At 31.8% G+C, this 21,327-nt stretch overlaps 1 protein-coding gene across 1 annotated transcript; it reads right to left on the reverse strand.

Annotated features, from left to right (window-relative positions):
- Positions 1-20,074: 20,074 nt before the first annotated feature.
- LOC18048911 (kunitz trypsin inhibitor 2) lies at positions 20,075-20,695 on the reverse strand. The gene has a single exon (XM_006441378.1). It carries the CDS (start codon positions 20,693-20,695, stop codon positions 20,075-20,077), a length of 621 nt encoding a protein of 206 aa, XP_006441441.1.
- Positions 20,696-21,327: the final 632 nt, after the last annotated feature.

The raw sequence follows: 21,327 nt of genomic DNA on the forward strand, positions 1-21,327 counted from the left end.
GCCACGTCACCATCAACAGTACATAAGAATTTTAGCCCAACAGGATCGTGACACCTCATCAGTCAATGCCACATCATTGGTCAATGCCACGTCATCGTCCGTCTATGTGAACAGTGTCGTGAACAGTAACGTATACAGTACCGTACACGTGAATAGTACCATACATGTGAACAGTACTATTTTTTCTTTTATGCTCCTCCTAAGGTTTTCGACCGTCCTGAGTTCAAAAGTGATGTCCGTTTTTCCATCTGATCTCTCGTTTATTGTGAAATGACTATGATATTCCTAAAATACATAAAATACTTAATTAAAATAAAACAAACGGAATTAAATCAAAAGAAGGTTAAATTCATAAAAGTAAAGGTGTTAGTAAGACTTGAAATGTAAAATGACGGTTTTCTCCTTTATAAATATGCATTTTCTAACACTCAACACTCGCCTCACATTGACCTTGAATACATCACCTCAACCATAAGGTAACTAATGAGTAGGATTTTTTTGCAAGGAGATGTTTAAACTGAGCCATTTAAAAAGGAGACATAGCCAAAACTCCTTCCATATTTTCTCTGAGAAATTAGGGATTGAGCACCATCTCAAAACCATCATTCCGTAGTCTATGGGCAAGAGGATTCTAACCCCTATAAAACTCGCAACCAGTCCAAAACATAAGGGATTTGTCCCTTTTTCTCACTCTTTACACTACTTTATCTCACAGACTTTTCTTCTTTATTTACTTTTTTTGTTAAGCAGAGAGAGTTCTTAATTTTTTTTAATTCATCTTTATAAACAACCTGACACTATATTCTTTTTTCTATCAAACCCATAACTGACTTGAGCGTTGAAAGGTTAACACTAGAAAAACTTCTAGCTTCCCATACCGCTTTTTATGGTTGCAGCTGCTCGTGAAGCTTTAACTTGTAGTCTTTGATTTACACTCAGAGGTCTAGACATTGGTGAATCATCTCTCCATATAAATGAATTCAAATGACTGGCATTGATATTTAGTTGATAGCTCGTAAATTGACTTGACTAGATCTTGGTGTCAACAAGCATAATTATCCATAAAAAATTTATGTGATTATTTTTCAAAGCAATGGAGTTTTCACGAATGTTTCACCAAACCACAAATGCCACTGTCCTTCCTCATTTTTCATAATTCACAAGATTATTTTTAATTCATTAGCAATGTCCAAGAGGGAGTGAAACGTTTGTTATTTACAAATTATTATAGCAGGGAAATGTGTGCCATTAATTAGCTTGCCTGCTACATCATCACCACATCCTGAATCAAAGAATTACAAAATTTTCAAAAGAATAAGGCATGCCGGTCTAGAAAAAAGTCACTTCTGAAAAAACTTAAGAGATTTCGCGATCGCTTTAATGAATTTTTTTCAAATGCTCATGAGGAAATAGATTTTGTATGATAAGTGTGCCATTAGCTACATTATGACACTTGTTCGATAGCAGAAAAAATGCAACAATAAAGTACCCCATTTTTTTAATGCAGTAATGACATTTTGGAAAAGACTTAGATCTATTGGAAATAGATGTAGACAGTTCAAACCTTGGAATTAACAGCTTAATTAGTTTTTGAAAATATTGTTCACCATTATTGTTCACTAGAACTGTGAGCAATTACTGTTTACAGTTACTGTTCATCTGCTTAAAAAATATTAAATTTTCAAAACACAATAAATTATAGAAATTAAATGACACGGAGATTTTTACGCTGTTAAGATTAATCAATCCTGCACCCACGTGGACTTACCTAGATGGAAAGCAATTCACTAGGTTGAGATGTTACAATCTATGGATTTACCAAATATAAGATTCTCACTTATAATTTATCATCATATAGCTTACTCAACCTTAGACTGAATCTGTTTCAATTAAATAATGGTTACCCCTCTTGATCCACGATCCTCAAGGCACTTTTTTGTGTACACGCTTGATGCTCATTATGATGCTATCATGGTCATACATACACTTTCAATAGAGATAAAAAGAAATAGTCATATTACAAGACTTTGAATGAAGAAGATAAGAAAATAAATGAGTAACACATTATGCGACAAATCTAGATTCTCTAGGGATGAGGCCAAATTTTGCTTTTCTTCTTTATGCTATGTGTTGTGCTTCTTCAATTCTGAAATACGTCTATTTATATAGACACTAGGGTTTCACAAAAATTGCAAGTCTTAAAAGACTTGGATTCTTTCCAAATAAGAGTTTCTTTCCTCTTATAATTCCCATGAATCTGAATAGGAACAAACATGATATTCTGACCTTACTTGTGTCCCAAGAAATATCTAGAGCATTTAATAAACTTCCTGTTTAAACTAACTTCTTGCTCTAAATAAATCTTATGTGCTAATTATGGAATCCTATCATTAATAGACTTGCTAAATTAGGCATCTAATGAAACTAGGAAACAACTATTCCTAATAAATTGGAATATCACTTAATTATGGAATTAATAAATTAATCGCTATTACAAGATATGCAATAAAATAAAATTTGAATTTAACAACACTGCCATAAGATGCCAACTCAATAAAAGATGGACATAACATTGCCAATAAACTTTATTTAGCGAGCAAATGGATTCTTGTGGAAAAAGTAATCCAACACAAGTCTTCCATGAAACTTGGCGCTGAAATGTAAATCTGAAGCAAGCATAAACAACAACAAAGTGCTAACAAAAATAATTGGCAATTAGCATGTTAGTTCATCAAACATTTAAAAATTGAAAATATATTACAAAGAGGGATGAGAAGAAGAATTTGAGGGGAAAGAAGAGAAGAAAAGGTGTGGAGAGGTGTGTTTTCCCTCTCTATTTATACTAATATATGATTAATCCACACCATACAAATAAATAAAACTAATTACATCTTAGCCATATATTTGTCCCATTAACAAAACATAAACCTAACTCAATCCACTCAAGCATATCCAACACATTTCACTAAATATTACCCCACCTAATATAGTAAAAGCTTATAATTTTACAATTATCACATTTACTGTAGTAAAAACTTATAAATTTACAAAAAAAAAATTCAAATCCTCCGTGACAGTAACCTAATTTCTCTTACTTCTGGAATTCAAATTTGACATCCGTACATTTGTTTGGAACCCCAAATTGCGTGAAATTATTATTTTTACCTAATAAACACACAAAAATACACAAAATCATATATTTAGAAAAATAATTAGAAATTCATAATATGTTACATAATTATAAATATAAATTATAATATAAGCACAAAATAATATTTTTACCCCTTACTAAACATACAATTTTGAACACTAATCAATCAATATTAGTTAAAATAAGTTAAGACAAGTTATTTTTCTTAACTCTTAGTGATGGTTCCTTTTTGATTAATCCTATAGGTCGATGGTTGCTTGGAGCTTCGAAACTTTCTCCTTCACATTCTCTGGATTTTCCTTAGAGGTATCTTTTACAGAGCATTATTTTTCTTTTAAAGAAGATTCACTAGATTGACCTTCTTCAATGACTTTATCTGCGACAACCTTTAAAGAAGGTTTATTAGATTGTAACATCAATAACCACATTTACAAATTCAATAATGCTTTGAGTTCTTATATCATAAACACAGAATACTCTGTTATTATTGGAATAACTAAGAAAAACAGCTCCATCACTTTCTGAATCAAATTTACCAAGATATTCACAATCATTCAATATAAAGCACATACTCCCAAAAAATATGAAAGTAAACTAAATTAGGTTTTTTATCCCTCCATATCTCATAAGGAGTTTTCGTAGTACTTGGACGAAGATAAACATGATTAATACTGTACCAAGCAGTGTTAAGTGCTTCAGCCCATAATCTCTTTGAAAGCTTCTTTGAGTTTAACATATCTTAAGCCATTTCCTGTAAGGTCTTATATTTCCTTTCTACAATACCATTTTGTTTTTGAGTAATAGGTGAAGAAAACTCATGTGAAATTCGATGTAAATTTCAAATTTCTTCAAAACTAGAGTTTTCAAATTCTCTTCCAGGATGATTCTTAATTATGACAATATTGCAATTTTGTTCATTTTTAATATTTTCACATAGTTTTCTGAACACATCATATGTATCTAATTTCTCTCTAATAAAGTAGACTTATGTGTACGTAGAAAAGTCATATACACACAAATACATAGCTCTAAAATTTCAACTTGCATTGGTCCCATTGTTAACATGTATTTGTCTATAGTATTGATTTTGATGGTAACAAACTTTATATGTTTTTTATTAAAGATGTTGGAGTTTTTATTAATAAACAATTTCTTAAAAGCCATATAATATTTCTAAATATTTTCATGAAATCTGGGTATTTGTTAACTTTAATTGAAAAATCATTTCCTGCAAAATTCTGTTAAAATTATGATTTTGGAATTAAACGGTGAACAGTTAATATCAAAACAGTTAACCGATGATTTTCAGAGAGTCATAAATCCTTAACTTTGAACCGTTTAACAAAAATGGATAAGCTCATTTTGTTTTGCATGTTACTGGGAATGACCGACGAACCATTAACTGCAAACAACTAACCGACCTTGAATCGTTTAGCAAGAACGGATAGCCAAAATTTGTTTTGCAGGTCTTTGGAAATTAACGACGAACCGATAATGGCAAATGGTTAACTGATTATTTAAAATTCAACTCAACGATCACTTGGACCAGTCAAAACAGTTAACTGAAAACATTTAATGGCGATCCGATTTCTAGCAGAAAGTCAATAACGGCTATTTTTCAGCTCAACAATAAATAAGCTCAATCAAATTCAAACAAGAATTGATAAAAGAGTTATCATTGAGCTTGTAATTGCGAATACAACGTTCATTAAGCCTTAAATTTGTTCTTGTTTCATTTATTCACGCATTGAGTATTCATTTGTAATCATATATATTGTGTAAGAGAAAAACACATTTGTAATATTTGTTTTGAGTGATTGTAAGTGTTGGGATACACTTGGGTTAAGAGATTGGAGATAATTTCTTGGTGTAAAGGTTGATTGACACCTGTGAAGTCAATTGTAATTGTTCTTAAAGCCTTCAAGGCTTTAAGAACAATTACAATTGACTTCACAAGTGTCAATTTAATTAGTGGAATCCTCAGGGCTGGTGAGTTTGGAGGCGTGGACATAGGCAAGGTTGGCCGAACCATGTAAATATCGCTGTGTTTGAATCTCTCTTCCCTTATCTCTTTACATTTTGGTTGATTTATTTATTATTGTTTTAAATTTATTTAATATTTGCATTAAAGTTTTATTCAAGCATTGTATATTTTTAGAAACCAAATTCACCCCCCTCTTGGTTGCTTAGATAGTATTTCATTTGGTATTAGAGCAAAGTTCTCTTATTAGGACTTAACCGTCTAGAGTAAAAGATCAATGGTAACCCAAAATGACTTTACCTTTAGGGAAGGACAATACACAACTAGGCCACCATTCTTTGATGGTAATGATTACCCATATTGGAAAACTAGAATGAGAATTTATTTGCAAGCTTTAGATTATGAAATTTGGGAAGTTGTTTGTGATGGTCCATTCATGCCTATGATTAAAAATGAAGCAGGAGATGATATTCCAAAACCTTCAAGTCAGTAGAGTGAGTTAGAAAAGAAAAATATATCTTTAAACTCCAAGGCAATGAATGCTTTGTTTTGTACTCTTGATAAGACTAAATTTCATAGAGTGTCTAGTTGTGAGAGTGCTCAAGAAATATGGAACAAAATTAAAGTTGTCTATGAAGGGAAAAAATAAAGTTAAAGAGTCTAAGATTATTAGATACACTAGACAATATGAATTGTTCCAAATGGAACAAAATAAAAGTATTTATTCCATGTATACTAGGTTTACAAATATCATGAACACATTAGGAGCCCTAGAAAAAACCTTTTCAAACAGCGAAAAAGTTAAGAAGATCATTAGATTTTTGCAAATGGAATGAAGACCTAAAAGAACCACCATAATGAAAGCTAAAGATTTAATCACTTTGCCTATTGATGATCTAATTGGTTCTCTTATTTCATATGAGGAAGATTTAGCAGCATAAAAAGGTAATGAGGAAAAGAAAAAGAAGAGCATCACACTCAAGGCATCAAAACATGAGAGTGATGAGGAAAGTGAGCTTGATGATGAAGACATGGCTTTGATGGCTAGTAGGTTTAGAAAATTTTTCAAGAAAACCAATAAGCGGAAAAGATTCCGAAACTACAAGAACCAAAAGGAGAAGAAAGACCCAATCACCTTTTATGAATGTAAGAAGCTTGGACACATACGATCAGAATGTCCTCTTCTAAATAAGCTCAAGAAAAAAGCAACGGTAGCCACATGAGATGACAACGATGAGGTAACAAGTAATGATGAAGAGCCACAAGAAATGTCAAATCTCCCTCTCATGGCAATTGGGGAAGAATCGTTTAACGAATTCAATGAGGTAAATGATCATACCTATGATGAATTATATGATGTTTTTAAGGAATTGCATGATGATTAGATGAAAAATGGTAAAAAAGGTGCATGTCTTAAAAAGAAAGTTGCAGAGCTCACAAATGAAAATGAATCTCTAAGTGCAAAGATTGCATGCTTAGAATTAGAGAATAAAACTTTGTATGATAAAGTTGTATTATCAAATGAGAAACCAAGCACTTCACATGAGCATCTAGAGTCACGTATAGATGATTTGAAATAGGAAAATGAAATACTCAAGAAAAAGAACATTTAACTTAGTGATGTTGTCTTAAAATTTACAAATGGGCAAAAGGTATTGGAAAACTTACTTAATTCACAAAAATTTGTGTTTAAAACAAAAGTTTTATAATAATTATTTTGGAAGAGCACCTCTACTAATAATCAAGTTGTATGCCACTGATAACTCTAGGAAATAAGAGTTATTACATCAATTCTAGACTTAAATCAAGATCACTTAGAGAACAAATAAGGTATTTTTATTACATTTTGGTTACATTTTGCATAAACATTCATTTTAGTTGAGTTTTAATAAGTTTTGCTTGAATCAAAGTAATTTGTGCTAAAAACAGATGCATAATTGTAGGTTCTCGGAAAGTCTTAATTCATGAGGGGATGTTGAGACATTAGATGAGCAAGAGGAGGAAAGAAGACGGCCACAAAAGAAGAAAAGCACAATCAAGAATAATGCAGTGTTGTTGCGGATGTTAGAGCAACCCGTGCTGTAACAATCTGGAAGCAATGCGGGAGAAAACTTAGGCGCGAGTCAGCATATGTTTCCTAATTTAACGCATGAACGCTCATGGGCTTTTGTTTACCCTAATTTGCAATATAAAAGGGAGGCAACACCACATAGAAAGGCGGTAAGAGAATTATCATTAGAATAATTACAAGGAAAGAAGAAGAAGATCATAATTGAAGAGTGTTGTTTCGGAAACATTAGAGAATCGTGTAGAATTATTTGGATTTATCTTTCACTGTGCTCAACTTATATTTATCTTCTTCCTTTAATTGTTTTGATGTATTCCGAGATTAATATATTTATGTTTATTTTTCTCATTCGGAATATGAACTAAATTTACTTGTAGTTGAGTGACAAATAATCCAATGGGTTCTTGACTGTTCTTATATGTTGTTATGGGATTGCTGTAGCATTGTACTCTAGTAGTTTTTATGAATATAACTGTTATTTCGGTTGACCACCCATTTAATAGCTTCAGTTAAGATAGAGCAGCAAAATGGCATGTCTTAGCGGATAGTATTAGAGTACTACTTGATCTTAAGTCGAGTTTCCTGGATTAAGTTATCTTGAATCCCATAAGGGCAATACTTGAAGTTAAGATTTGTGACACACTAGACATAGGTGTTGACCTTGTAAGGTGGAGAGATTAAAGGTTATAATGTCGTACCATAAATATATTAGCAACTGGTCATTGTTAATAGATTTAAAGGTACGAGACTTCCAACATGCGATAGCTGAGGATGCAGATTTATTATGTCTAGTGCTGCAGCACTTATTGTAACAACTGGTACTAACTTGATAAACAACAGTCACCCAATTAGGAGAGTTTGATCATTCAACTGCTATAATCTCAATTGAATCTTTGACACATTTAACCTAGTTTATTTTATTACAATATTGTTTTATTTAAATCTCTTGCGATCATTAATTACGATAGGAATTACTTGACAATTGTTTGTTTCGGTCTTAAGTTGATTTGTACTATTGTGATTGCTTTAGCATTTCAGGTAGCATCAATCCTTGTGGAGACGATTTTGAATACTCATCACTTTATTACTTATTGTGTATACTTGCACATTGGCATTGGTAGTAATTGCTTATAAAAATCATACAACGGCCACCATTGTAATCAAAATGGTCACATGAAGTATAGATTTCTAGTTAAAAGAAATGCATATTATCGCGTAAAATGTGTTTGGGTTCCAGAATGAACCATTGCTAACACTCAAGGACCCAAAAAGGTTTGGATACCTAAGACTTGAGATTTCTTTTGCAAAGGTTGAAGAAGAAGAAAAATAAATGGCAATTGGACAGTGGTTGTTCAAGGCATATGACCAAAACCAAACTTGGGTTTCAAGCTTCACCAAAATTGAAAATGGTGGAAATTTTTCCTTTGGAGACAATTCAAAGGGAAAGATCCTTAGAATTGGTATTATTGATAAAGTATCTTCAACTCTCATTGAAAATATATGTTTGGTTGAAAATTTGAAACGCAATTTGATTAGTATTCGTTAATTGTGTGGCAAAGGTTATAAAATTATTTTTGATAAAACTAAATGTGTTATTGAGAATGCATGTGATAACAAAATTTTGTTTATTGGAAATAGATGTGGTAATGTTTATACCATTGATATAGATTGTGCACCTGCCCATGATAAATGTTTTTTCGCATTGCATGATGATTGTTGGTTACGGCATAAAAGATTAGGACATATAAGCATGGATTTCATTTCAAAAATTTTGAAAAATGATGTGGTTAAAGGTCTTCTAAAAATCGGATTTTAAAAATATAGAATTTGTAAAGCATGCCAATTTGGTACACAAATCAAAACCTCTTTAAAATTAAAAATCATACTTCCACTTCGAAACCTCTCCAACTACTTCACATAAACTTATTTTGACCTTCAAGGTATGCTAGCTTAAGTGGCAAGTATTATGCTTTTGTAATTGTTGATGATTTTTCAAGATACACATAGGTATTGTTCTTAGCTAATAAGGATGATGCTCTTGATGCTTTTAAAGTGTTTTGTAACAAAATTCAAAATGAAAAAGGGTATGGTATTGCATGCATTAGAAGTGATCGTGGAGGAGAGTTTGAAAATCATGCATTTGAAACATTTTACAATAATTTAGGCATTTTACATCAATTTTTATCACCTAGAACTCCACAACAAAATGGAGTTGTTGAGAGAAAGAATAGGTCTATTCAAGAAATGGCTAGGACCATGTTGAATGAAAATTCTTTGCCTAAGTATTTTTGGGCCGAGATCGTCAACCCTGCTTGTTATGTTTTAAATCATGTGTTAATTATACCTCATCTAAATAAAACTCTCTATGAGCTTTAGAAATATAGAAAACCCAACATTGATTATTTTAATGTTTTTGGATGCAAATGTTTTATGTTGAATACAAAAGATAACCTTGAAAATTTTGATTCAAAATATGATGTTGACATCTTTCTTGGGTATTCAAACTCAAGCAAAGCTTATAGATTTTATAAAAAAAAAGAACTTTAGTTTTGGAAGAATCAATGCATGTTACGTTTAATGAATTTAACCCCTCCTCTATAGAGAAAGTTGTTGTTAATGATAACGCAGATGAAGAACTACAAGAAGAGTCATCAACCAAAAGGATGCAACACTAGGAAATCAAGAAGAGCAACATGAAGAAACAAATGAAGAGCAAAATTAAGGTGCTTCTCAATCATTCCCCAAGGAGTGGAGGTATTTTTCTTTTCATCCTAAAGACTTAATTGTAGGAAATCCCTTACGAGGCGTAACAACTAGATCATCATTCAGGAATACATGTGAGGCATGCTATATTCATAGCTCAAATTGAACCAAAATCCTTTACGGATGCGGAAAATGATGAATCTTGGATTATGGCAATGCAAGAGGAGTTAAATCAATTTGAGAGAAACAATGTGTGGGAATTAGTTCCCAAAACCGGAACATCAATCCATTATAGGCACTAAATGGGTATTTAGAAACAAAATGAATGAATTTGGTGTGGTGTTAAGAAATAAAGCTAAATTAGCGGCTGAAGGTTACAACCAAGAAGAGAGAATTGATTTTGATGAAACATTTGTGCCTGTAGCTAGATTAGAATCCATTAGGATGCTCTTAGCATTTGCATGCCATGAAGATTTTATTTTATATCAAATGGATGTTAAAAGTTCATTTTTAAATGGTTATATCATGGAAGAAGTTTATGTGCAACAACCCCCTGGTCTTGAAAATGAAAAATTTCCAAATCATGTTTATAAGTTGTCAAAAGCATTGTATAGATTAAAACAAACACCTAGAGCTTGGTATGATAGGCTTAAAATTTTCTTGTTAGATAATGATTTTTCAATGGGAAAAGCAGATACCACTCTTTTCATTAAGAACAAGAATCAAGATATTCTCATTGTTCAAATTTATGTTGATGCTATTATATTTGGATCTACTAATGAGTTTTTGTGCAAGGAATTTTCATCTTGTAAGAGTAAGGAATTTGAAATGGGCATGATGGGAGAATTAAAGTACTTTCTTGAATTTCAAATAAAATAAGCCGAAGAAGGAATCTTCATCCATCAAGCCAAATATGTAAGAGATTTACTAAAGAGATTCGGACTTAAAGATGGAAAGATAAAAAGTACTCTAATGAGCTCAACCATCAAGCTTGACAAGGAAGAAAGTTGATGTCAGAACATATCGAGGTGTGATCGGATTCTTACTTTACTTGATTGCTAGTAGGCCTGATATTATGTTTAGTGTGTGCTTATGTGCAAAATTTCAATCATGCCCTAAAGAATCTCATTTGCTTGCCCTAAAAAGCATTTTTCATTATTTGAGTGGAACTATAGATCTTAGCCTTTGGTATCTTAGGGGAACACATATAAATTTAACATGTTATTTGGATGCCAATTTTACTAGATATAAGGTTGATAGGAAAAGCACTAGTGGAACATGTCGCTTGTTAGGTCACTCTCTAGTCTCTTAGTTTAGCAAGAAATGAAATTCGGTTGCACTATCAACTACCAAGGCTGAGTATATTGTAGCCCAAAGTTGTTGTGCTCAAGTTTTATGGATGAAACAAACACTTAGAGACTATGGCATTTACCTTGATAAAATACCTATCATGTGTGACAATACCAGTGCCATTAATCTTTCAAAGAATCCTATAAAACACTTAAGAACGAAGCATATAGAGATTAGACATTATTTCTTGAGAGATCATGTTTAAAAAGGAGATATTGCATTAAAACTTTTACAACCGAGAAATAACTTGCCGATATTTTCACAAAACCCCTTAATGAAGAACAATTTACTAAAATTAGGCACGAGCTTGGAATCATTAAAATTGCACAATAGCATAGCTTTATATGATATCAAGTCTATTTCACTTTCTTGATGTGATTGCTTATTGGTTGTATGAATTATGTGCATTCCTAAATCATGCATTAAACTAGCACTTAAGATATTACAGATCAATGAAATGATCTTGGAATAAATTGATTGCTAGCCAAAAGTTAAAACAAATGTGTGAAATCATAGTAAAAATAAACGGCTAACCGTTTGGTGATAAACAATTTACCGTTTAAATCTAGAAACTAGGATATGGTATATGAAAATTATCGGCAAATCACTCGCTAAAAACGGTGCGCCGACTAAAAATAGAGAGCTATCTTTTATTAGTCCTTCACCGTTAATGTCAACCGGATCACCGTTTTCCATTAAGAGGTCTCTAGAATTTATCGGCTCGCCGATTATAGAAAATGTCTCGCCGTATTCGTACAATATAAAAAATTCCTAGTTTTGCTTCTTCACTTCAACTTAGCCTTTCACCGTTTTCTCCATAACCGCGATACCCAAGCTCTTTCTCTCTCTCCAATACTTTATTTTTCTTGCACTTTCCTACCAAATTACTTCGATAGAAACATTTCTAAACATCTTTAAGCTACTTTTACTAATTCAAAACAACAAATCAAGCCCTAAATTAAAATGCTAAAGGAAGCCAATCGGTTTTCTTCGTTTTTTGCTGGACTTTTGTCATCGTTTGGCCAAATTGAGCCTCCTAATCACATCCTCAACTCTCCATTATCCCTTTAATCGATTCCATTTCCTTTATTTTTCATCTTTTTCAAAAATGTCCAATATCCTCAAGTGTGTCCATGGTTGAATTAACAAGGTGTGCTCGGAAGAGAAAAGGTGTTCCCGGTAGGAATCCAATACCAACACGGGAAACCTCCGAATTCGAAAGGATCCATTTCTCCACAGCTTTGATGACTAAATGCTTCAAAGACTGCTTTATGGGAAGAAAGGTAATTGATTCTTATTATGTGGATTTTGAGGATTTTAAGGAGTTGGTGGTATGTGGAAGAAGTGTTAGAAACATGCTATTGCCTTCAGAGTCGGCTTTAGATTTTGATGATCGAGTATATCCTAATCTAATCCGTGTTTTTTACTCGAACATAGCAATTTCCGCAACTAGATTAGATAGGATGGTTACTCATGTCGGGGGTGTTCTTATAGAATTCGATATTGAGGACTTAAACAATATCCTAGGTATTCCAAATGTTCACAATATTTATACTTTTAGAAAGGAATTCTCATTTGTTGATTTTGTTCATCCTTATGGTGTTTGGAATATTTGTAGGCATCGAGACCTAACAAATGATATTTGTGCTCTTCCATTCCAATCACAACTGTTACCTTTACAAGTTAGGATCCTCCATACCATATTACAACATATTGTTACTCCTAGGAAGTGTCATTCGGATGAAGTGACGAGGATGGATGTCGGATTATTGGATAGTCTTCTTGAGGGGCGACCTATTAATCTTGGGTATGTTATTTTGAGGCATATGTTAAGTACTCCTGTAGTGAACCACCGCTTGCTTTCATATGGCAGTATCATTTCTAAGATATTGTGACATTTTTCAAGTGCCTCTTCCAGATACAGTCTATAAAGAGACTAAAAGGATTGGTCCGGAAGCTATGACAAGCATTGATTTTTCTCGGAAGAAAGGAGAATGGATCAAGACCTCTAATTCTAAGAACCAAGACACCCTTGTTGCTTTGGAAGATGATTGCATGCTTAACGATGTTTATCCTTCTGATCAACTACCAGATTCAAGGGTAAAATTATCTTTTCACTTAGATTCTATTGAATATTATAATAGTGTTAACATTTTGGTGGACGGTAATACAATTTACAAACTTAGGGTGAAAAATCAAATAAATTCAAATTTTTGTATTATTTTTTATAGCAAGGTAAACTTAGTCTATATAGTAAATAATTTTCCTTTATTTATTTATGTTTGGGCCCAATTTTTAGCCCAAATGGACTACAATATTAATGAATTTGTGTTCAAAAGGGATTGGAGTAGGGATGCGAATTGATCCATCCAAGTTGGATTTCCATATATCCAATTTAATTGGATTAGATAATATCTATCCGATGTATTTTAGATATGGATATGATTTTTTTTTTTAAACATCCAATTAGATATTGGATAGATATGAATATTAGATGTGAATCCATTTATCTGATTGGGCTAAAAAATAATATTTTATAAAATTAAAATGAAGTGAAGAATTATATTTGACATAATATTCATTTACCCGAATGTCATACCCTTTTCTATTTTTTTTTTAGCAAATCCTAGGTTATCTCTTTTTACTTCACACGTCAGCTACTAGTTGCTCGCGAGCCATTGATCACACCGGTTGTTGCTTATTCACGGGACATTGATATTAGTTTATTCCCGACTTTGCTATCTCCTCTTCAGCGTTACAGCTTCTTCTTTTTCTTATTTAACATATCTTTCTTTTTATCTTTCTCTCAGTGCATTAATAACTACATGTGTACATAGCTTTTATTTTATGTCTGTGTTTTGATATCAATTGATGGTCCAAATGTTGCTTGAACTGTGGAAGTTTTCTTCTTTGCTTGAGTTAAATGAATCATTTGAAATATACCAATAATTTGGTGTTCGCATGTTAATTTATGGATAATTCGACATAATTCACATGTAGAAATTATTTTTGAAATTTATGGGCTAAATAAATTTTATGGACTAAAAATTCATTTCAAACACCTGCCATTTCTTGTAAACTAATACTTACTTGGTAAAAATGGTTATTGTTTAAATTACTTTTATTTGTGAGTGTATAATTTGATGAATAGTGGATTTGAAATATTTCATAAACAACATTTTGGTCAATATTTGTGAGTGCATGTTCATGCTAACACATGTAGTAGAATTTAGTATGGATTGTTGATTTTTAATCCCACATCGTAGTAGATTTCATCCTAATATATTAGAGCCCTTAGTTTGTACTCAGAATTAGATATGAGCTCAAATGAAAGATATCAAACTCATCTGAGTTCCACACTTTGTTTGATAACATTTGTTTACATTCTATTTCAAAACTATTTTTTTAAGCAAAACAAAAAAAGAAAAATGAAATTCCTAAAGATAAGCTAATAACAGAGAAGAAATAAATAGAGAAATGACTAATAATGATGATGAATAGGAGACATAGCCATTAGAAGAATAATTTACAAAGAAGGCTTATTAGAAGAATTTTTTTTTTGTTTTTTAGTTTAAAATTAATTTGTAATTTCAAATGATAGTTTTTTTTGTGAATTTGTAGTTATGATATTTTTTATTTGGATTTGTTATTTCTAATTTAGTATTAAAATCTGAGATTGATTTAACTATTTTATATTATTATTATTTTAGTTCATATTTTTTGCTTTCTTTTCATATGATAAAAACTAAATATTCATGGGTATTCATATCTATATCCATATCAAATTTTAAAAATTAGATATGAATATGGACATATCCATCATACCTTATTATGAATTTACATTTGGATGGATACTTGCCATCGATAGATTGGAGTAGCTTGATCAAATGGAGCTCGACGAACTGGATATTGGTAGGATGGTGTGTGTATGTGTGTGTTGGGGGGGGGGGGGGGGGGGTGTATTTATGTATGCATGTGCGTATGTATATGAGAATTGGCAATCAGCAAGAAAATACTTTATTATATGCTTAACAAAAGTGATGGGCGCGTTTGATATCTCGAAAACAACATCACCATCCATTAATAACACTCCTCTTACATTTTTGAACGCCGTCTTTTAAAGGAGGTAAAATGGGTTAATGGGTTGAATTTGTGTCAAATCCTAAATAACTTATTGTTAAGTTTTGGAATTTAAATTCAATCTATTTATTAAACAAATAATAATATAAATTATTTTTTGATTTGATTCCTTTATCTTTAAGTAACAAATGAATCGAATCGATTTTTGATTGGTTTAATTTGTTCATTTATAATCATACTTTATTTTTGTCTTTTTCATCAGTTAATTACAAAACTAGTGTTACCGTTTGATGATTTTTGTATTATATTTAAAATTATAAATTTGACTAAGAATCTTAATTAACAAATATTAATTTTTGAATATGAATTCCTTAGGAAGCAAAGAATCAGAATTTTATTTCAAAATAAAATGCTAAACTCCGAAATAATCAAAATGCTAAACTCGGAAATAATCTACTCTCCTATATCAATCGTCCTTAGTGCCCGGGATTTTTCTCTAGGACTAGCTAAGTTTTTGACATAATATTTCTTATTTTACCATTTTCTCTCGGAATATGATATAATAATAAACAATCACTCACCATCAATGATTTGTAGATGAAGAAGATAGTGTTGGGAAAATATGCTCTTTAAAAGCATATGTGTTTATTTAATTGTAATAAATATTTTTTCTGATTAATAAAATTAATGAGGTATTTTATTCAAATATCTTAATTGCATTAATATTTATATTAAATTCCATTTAATCATATTATATGTATTTATGTGATCACTGTTAGCCTAAAGGGCTATAAATAATATAATTTTGATGATAACAAACATATGTATTGAGTGATTTAATAAATATTGTATTTCACATTTTTACTAGTTTTTTAAGGATAATATTTATGCAAGTGAATCAAGTGAAATCAAGATTGAAGACACTCAACGGACAACGGTGACATCAAGAATATAGTTTAGAGCTCAACGAACAAATTAGTGCGATAAATTCTTGTAAAGCCGGTATGATTTAATTGATGCATGATTTAGTATTTGAGAAGCTCAAGAGATTAATTTAATTAAATACCTTTCATAAGCTAAAAGGTTTTATTTTTATAAAGCAAAGTATTTTGTGGAATTGAGTAATTTGGACTTAAATGCTAAGTTTTGAAATCTTTGATTTTAATAAGTATTATTATTAAATTTCGGAGTTTGATCTTTTTACAAACATTTGAAATGTTTTGGGCCAAACTATAATTTATGAATATTTTGGACTAAAGTGAAAGGTTTTGAGAACTTTGAAAAATATGGGTATTATGTTGAAAAGGACCTTTATGCGAAACAATAAAATCTTTGGGGCTATATCATAATTTTGAAAAGTTTGGAAAAGATAACTATATTTCGGAAGTTCTGAAATTGGACCTATTTGTAAAGTTTTCTGACGTTTTGGGCTATAGTATAATTATAAATAATTTTGGGCCAAAGTGTAATTTAAGTGAACAGTATTACTGTAGTAAAATTCAAAAATAATGGTAATATCACTATTCCTGAGCGGCGAGCCGGATAAACAAGCAGCTAGCCACTTGGACGCTGGAATTTGCCTATAACGGCTAGTTTTTGGGCTTTCACTATAAAAACTCAACTCAAACTTCATTTTAAGAACTAACACAAGGAAAAACAATATCATATAACATATATTGAGCTTCCATTTCATAAATCATCGTTTGTTGAATCATCATTGAGCTATAATTTGTTTATCCACTCTTAGAGAGAGTTTTTGTTGCAATTTTTATTTCTCATCAAATTGTGAGTTTACAAGTGTGGGAAACACTTGGGGTGAAAAGATTGGGGATATAATCTCTTGTTGTAAAGGTTCATTGACACCTTGGAAGTCAATTGTAAACATTTGAAGCCTTGGGAGGCTTGGATAGTGAAATCCTCGAGCTCGGTTGGCTTGGAGGCGTGGACATAGGCGGGGATAGCCGAACCACGTAAAAATCCTTGTGTTCGTTTTCTCTTCCCTTACTCTTTTAATATTGTGCTTGAATGAATTTATTGTTTTGATTTGATTAAGGCAATAGATTAAATTGTTGTGCGAATTGTATTGCATAAATTTTTTATATCCCAATTCACCCCCCCTCTTGGGTTGCATAACTTGTATTTCAATCACCATGTGGATTCGCAGAAGACATAAATACAAGTTATCTTATGATTAAATAAATTTAGTTCACAGTTGATAAATAAAGTTGGACACTTTATTTAGGTATAGACTGTAATGAATTCATTGAATGATTTGTCTTAATCCTGTATGAATTTATTGATGTAGTACGACTACATTGAACATGATCACATATGAGATTTAATTAACCATGAAATGACTGTCAGATTTATTAAATCTCATAGGCATTGATTTCACTGTAATCTTAATCTTGAGTTAGTTATGATTTCATGATTGTAATTGTTATTCCATTTGAGTTACCAATGGGGATGACACAAAATTGTGGCAAGATTACCTGGTATCTTGGTGGGAGCAATTATGAGTATTGAAGTTATGGATTAACAATATAGAATTTGTACAACACATCTCTTGATGGGTTTTTGGCATTTGATCATAGAATTCTCTGGTCAGAGTGTGCCAACATATTTAGTATGTTGAAAATGATCATTAAAGAAAACCAGTAAGTATCAAGGAATAAGATGTTATTAAATTGATTGGACAGTTGAGATATCAATTTAATTAACGATATGGTACAAACGATTTTGCAGTAAAGAAATCAATGTGGCTTGGGACGAATTATTATTCGAGCATACAATTATGGAGGTCAATTCCAATCTTTTAGTGCAGTAGATTTGGAATTAAATAATTAGGCTAGTTTAATTACAGGGCTGATTGTTATAGCCACTATTGTATGTTCCCAAATGATTCTCGGGTTAGCTCATTTAATTGATTGCAACACTACTGGACTAATAAGTAAGATAACTAGCTATTTGGGTCAAAAGCCTAAATATATCTTTTAGTGGGAGGCTCCATTTAATTAGCTTGTATATAAGGGGCCTTATGTTATTTTACAAGGTAGGTCCCCTATAGAAAAAGCAAGTAACGTAAGTTTTATTTTTTGATTATTTGGAGCCTAGGGTTTTCACTAAAGGAAGATATAAAATGCTTATTTTCTCTAAAGAAAAAGAGGGCAGCCACTTTATACAGATCAGAGAAAAAGATTTTTCTATCTATTGTTGAGAGAAAAATTTTCTCGTGCTAGTTGCTTTGGTAGTGATAAAGGTGCCCACACATCAAGTGCAGATCGAACCTAAGTCATAACCTGGAAGATCATTGGTAACAGTTCGTGATCTAACAAGCGTGGTGGTGATGGATCGTGATCAAATAAGAGTGGTGGTGACGGATCGTGATCTAGGAGCCTAAATTACTCCAGCGGAAAAAGCCAAATCAGATTTTTAAGGTACGATTTCTGGATTACGTATTCCTATATATTATATAAGAGCGGTCCTAAAAATGTTTTATAATATTTTAAAAACCTGATTTTTCCCCAACAGATACAGCAAATGCAACACATGAAATACATTTGGTGCAAAAATGTGGGCTCTAATCAGAAAATGATTAACCAAAATACCAACACGAAGAAAAGTTTTTATTGTTCGTAAACATGCAACATCAATGCAACTTTTATTATTACGACTTTATTCATTTATTAAAGCATGCGTATAACTTTAAAACGAAACAAATTTTAATTCAACTTATTTAATTTATTTTAATTTCAATTTATATGATTTACTTAATTTATAATAAATTTAAAAAAAAGTGTATTCGAAAATAAAATAAAGTAATATTATTAAAGAATGGTGCCTAGTGGTTATTACTTATTATAAAATAATACGGAAATAAATAATATATATGTTTATTTTAGTAGGGAGAAAACTAACAATCTCTTTTTTTATAGAAAATTTATCCTTATATCATCAATGTATGGTTTATTCATTACAGTCCCATGGTTGGCTTCTTTAATTCTACATATTTTATGCTATAATCGAGTCAAGTTCATAGATTGTTATGAACTATCAATTCTTTGTACAAATGATTTAATTTTTTCTTACTGGAATTGAACTATCACAATGATTTAATCTCCTTCGTAATTTAAAATGAAAATGTTGACACCAATCAGGAAAATGATGAACCAAAATAGCAACTTGAAGAAAAAAAGTATCTATATATATATAAAGTTGGGACTTGAGGAGGTGATGTGGCATTACTATTTCTCGTCTTTGTATATTTTCTATTATCTAATAAATAGAAAAATTTTCTTTTAAATTTGACTTTTCATCTTCTCATAATTAATTTGATTGTTATTACATAATAACAATTATGTAAATATTTTAATAAGACATATTCTTTATAATGAACATCCAAGGGGGAGTGTTATGAATTTATTAAAATAAATATAGATGTTCATAACATATATCTCTTAGTCTCCCCACTATCTCTCGTTAGCAACCTTTAGCTTCCCTATAACTCCCACTATCTCACAAGTGTAAATTAAGAAAAAAGGATAATACTAAATTTTTTTTTCAAAGCTGCGTGAAGCGCGGTTCTATTTTCTAGTTTATTATTCATAGACATGCAAAATTGATGCAACGTTTATTATTACAACTTAATTTATTCTTTTATTAAAGCATGAGTACAAGCTTAAAAGAAAACAAACTTTATTTTTAACTGGAAGCATTTGCGGAGCTCTCAGCAGCTCGATCTTCAAACCTTTTTAAACACAACTTTGAACGGAATATCACTCAAAGCCAGACGCCGCACCCCACCATTAATAAAAATGCCAACATCTCTGCACAAACCTCTGCAGAAATTACAAACCGAAGGACAGTAGACAAGCTTGTAATCACCAAAAAACTTCTCAATCTTAAACCAATTTCTCATGGTTCTGGGGCCGGGATTGCCTTCAACTCCCCCAGTTGTCACAAGCCACTGCCCAAATGCCGCATCAAAATTGTCAAGCTTCCACACTGTGGACTGCGCACAACTTGTTGCAGCGTCCAATTTGATGTTTATGTCAGTGGACTCACGAACAACGCCTTTTTTAGGGTTAACGGGCGAAAATGTTACCGGCAAACCATTTTTAAATGAATGCTGCTCTTGAACAACATCTAGGGGACATGTCTTATTGTTGCCTCTGCCAGCAAGTGTAAGCCCGCCGCCTCTGCCCTTTGTAACGGGCAAGATGTAGTACTTACTGCCAGCTCGGAGCTGCTTACCGGCGATGTCCAGCACCGGATCAGGTTGAGCATTGCCTTTGACAGGCAATGGCGTTGCAGTGAAGGCAAAGAGTAGGATCAGCGAGGGTAAGACTAACGTACTTCTCATTGTTATATCGTTATAGTTTTTGTTCTTATCTTTTGTTGTTGTGTGTAAATATCCCTTATGAGACCAAATTTATAGAATTAGGCTAGTATACCTAATTGACGGACAGCATGTTCGTTGGATTTGACTGTCCGATTCGAGAAGCCGATGGCCGCCCATAAGACATAAGCGAATTATCAGATTCTGCTTTGTGTCCTGTAACCCACCCCCCCCCCCCCCCCCCCCAACAGAACAGCCTGATTAGAAGATTTAATACAAATTTCAAGCTATGGAAAGCGTAATTTGATGAGAAAGTCAAAGTTTTAGTTTAAAGTTAGAAGTCAATACCCTTATCTTTTCTCTTAGACTAAATTTAACGGAATTTAGATCTGATTCCTGTGTCTTTGTTGATGGTTTCGTCATTTTGTTTTGCATGGTCTATATGTTTATTCTTAAAAGAACAAGTTTTTTTAGCTAAAGTTGGCCTGGTCAAGTGACGAGTTTATTGAAAAATTAAAGTAGCAAAGAAATGATAAAGCATACGTCTAGGGAGGCATAACATGTGCCATGTCTTTTATATAAAAATCGCACCAAGAATTTGAAAAAAAAAAAAAGATGTAAAAAGACATACAAGAGATTATCAAAACATGTTACTA

Source organism: Citrus clementina, unplaced genomic scaffold (genome assembly GCF_000493195.1).
Source record: "Citrus clementina cultivar Clemenules unplaced genomic scaffold, Citrus_clementina_v1.0 scaffold_3, whole genome shotgun sequence".
Lineage (NCBI taxonomy): Eukaryota > Viridiplantae > Streptophyta > Magnoliopsida > Sapindales > Rutaceae > Citrus > Citrus x clementina.

Coding starts and splice junctions, on each gene's coding strand:
- LOC18048911 (XM_006441378.1), bottom strand. CDS start 20,695: ATGAGAAGTACGTTAGTCTTACCCTCGCTGATCCTACTCTTTGCCTTC.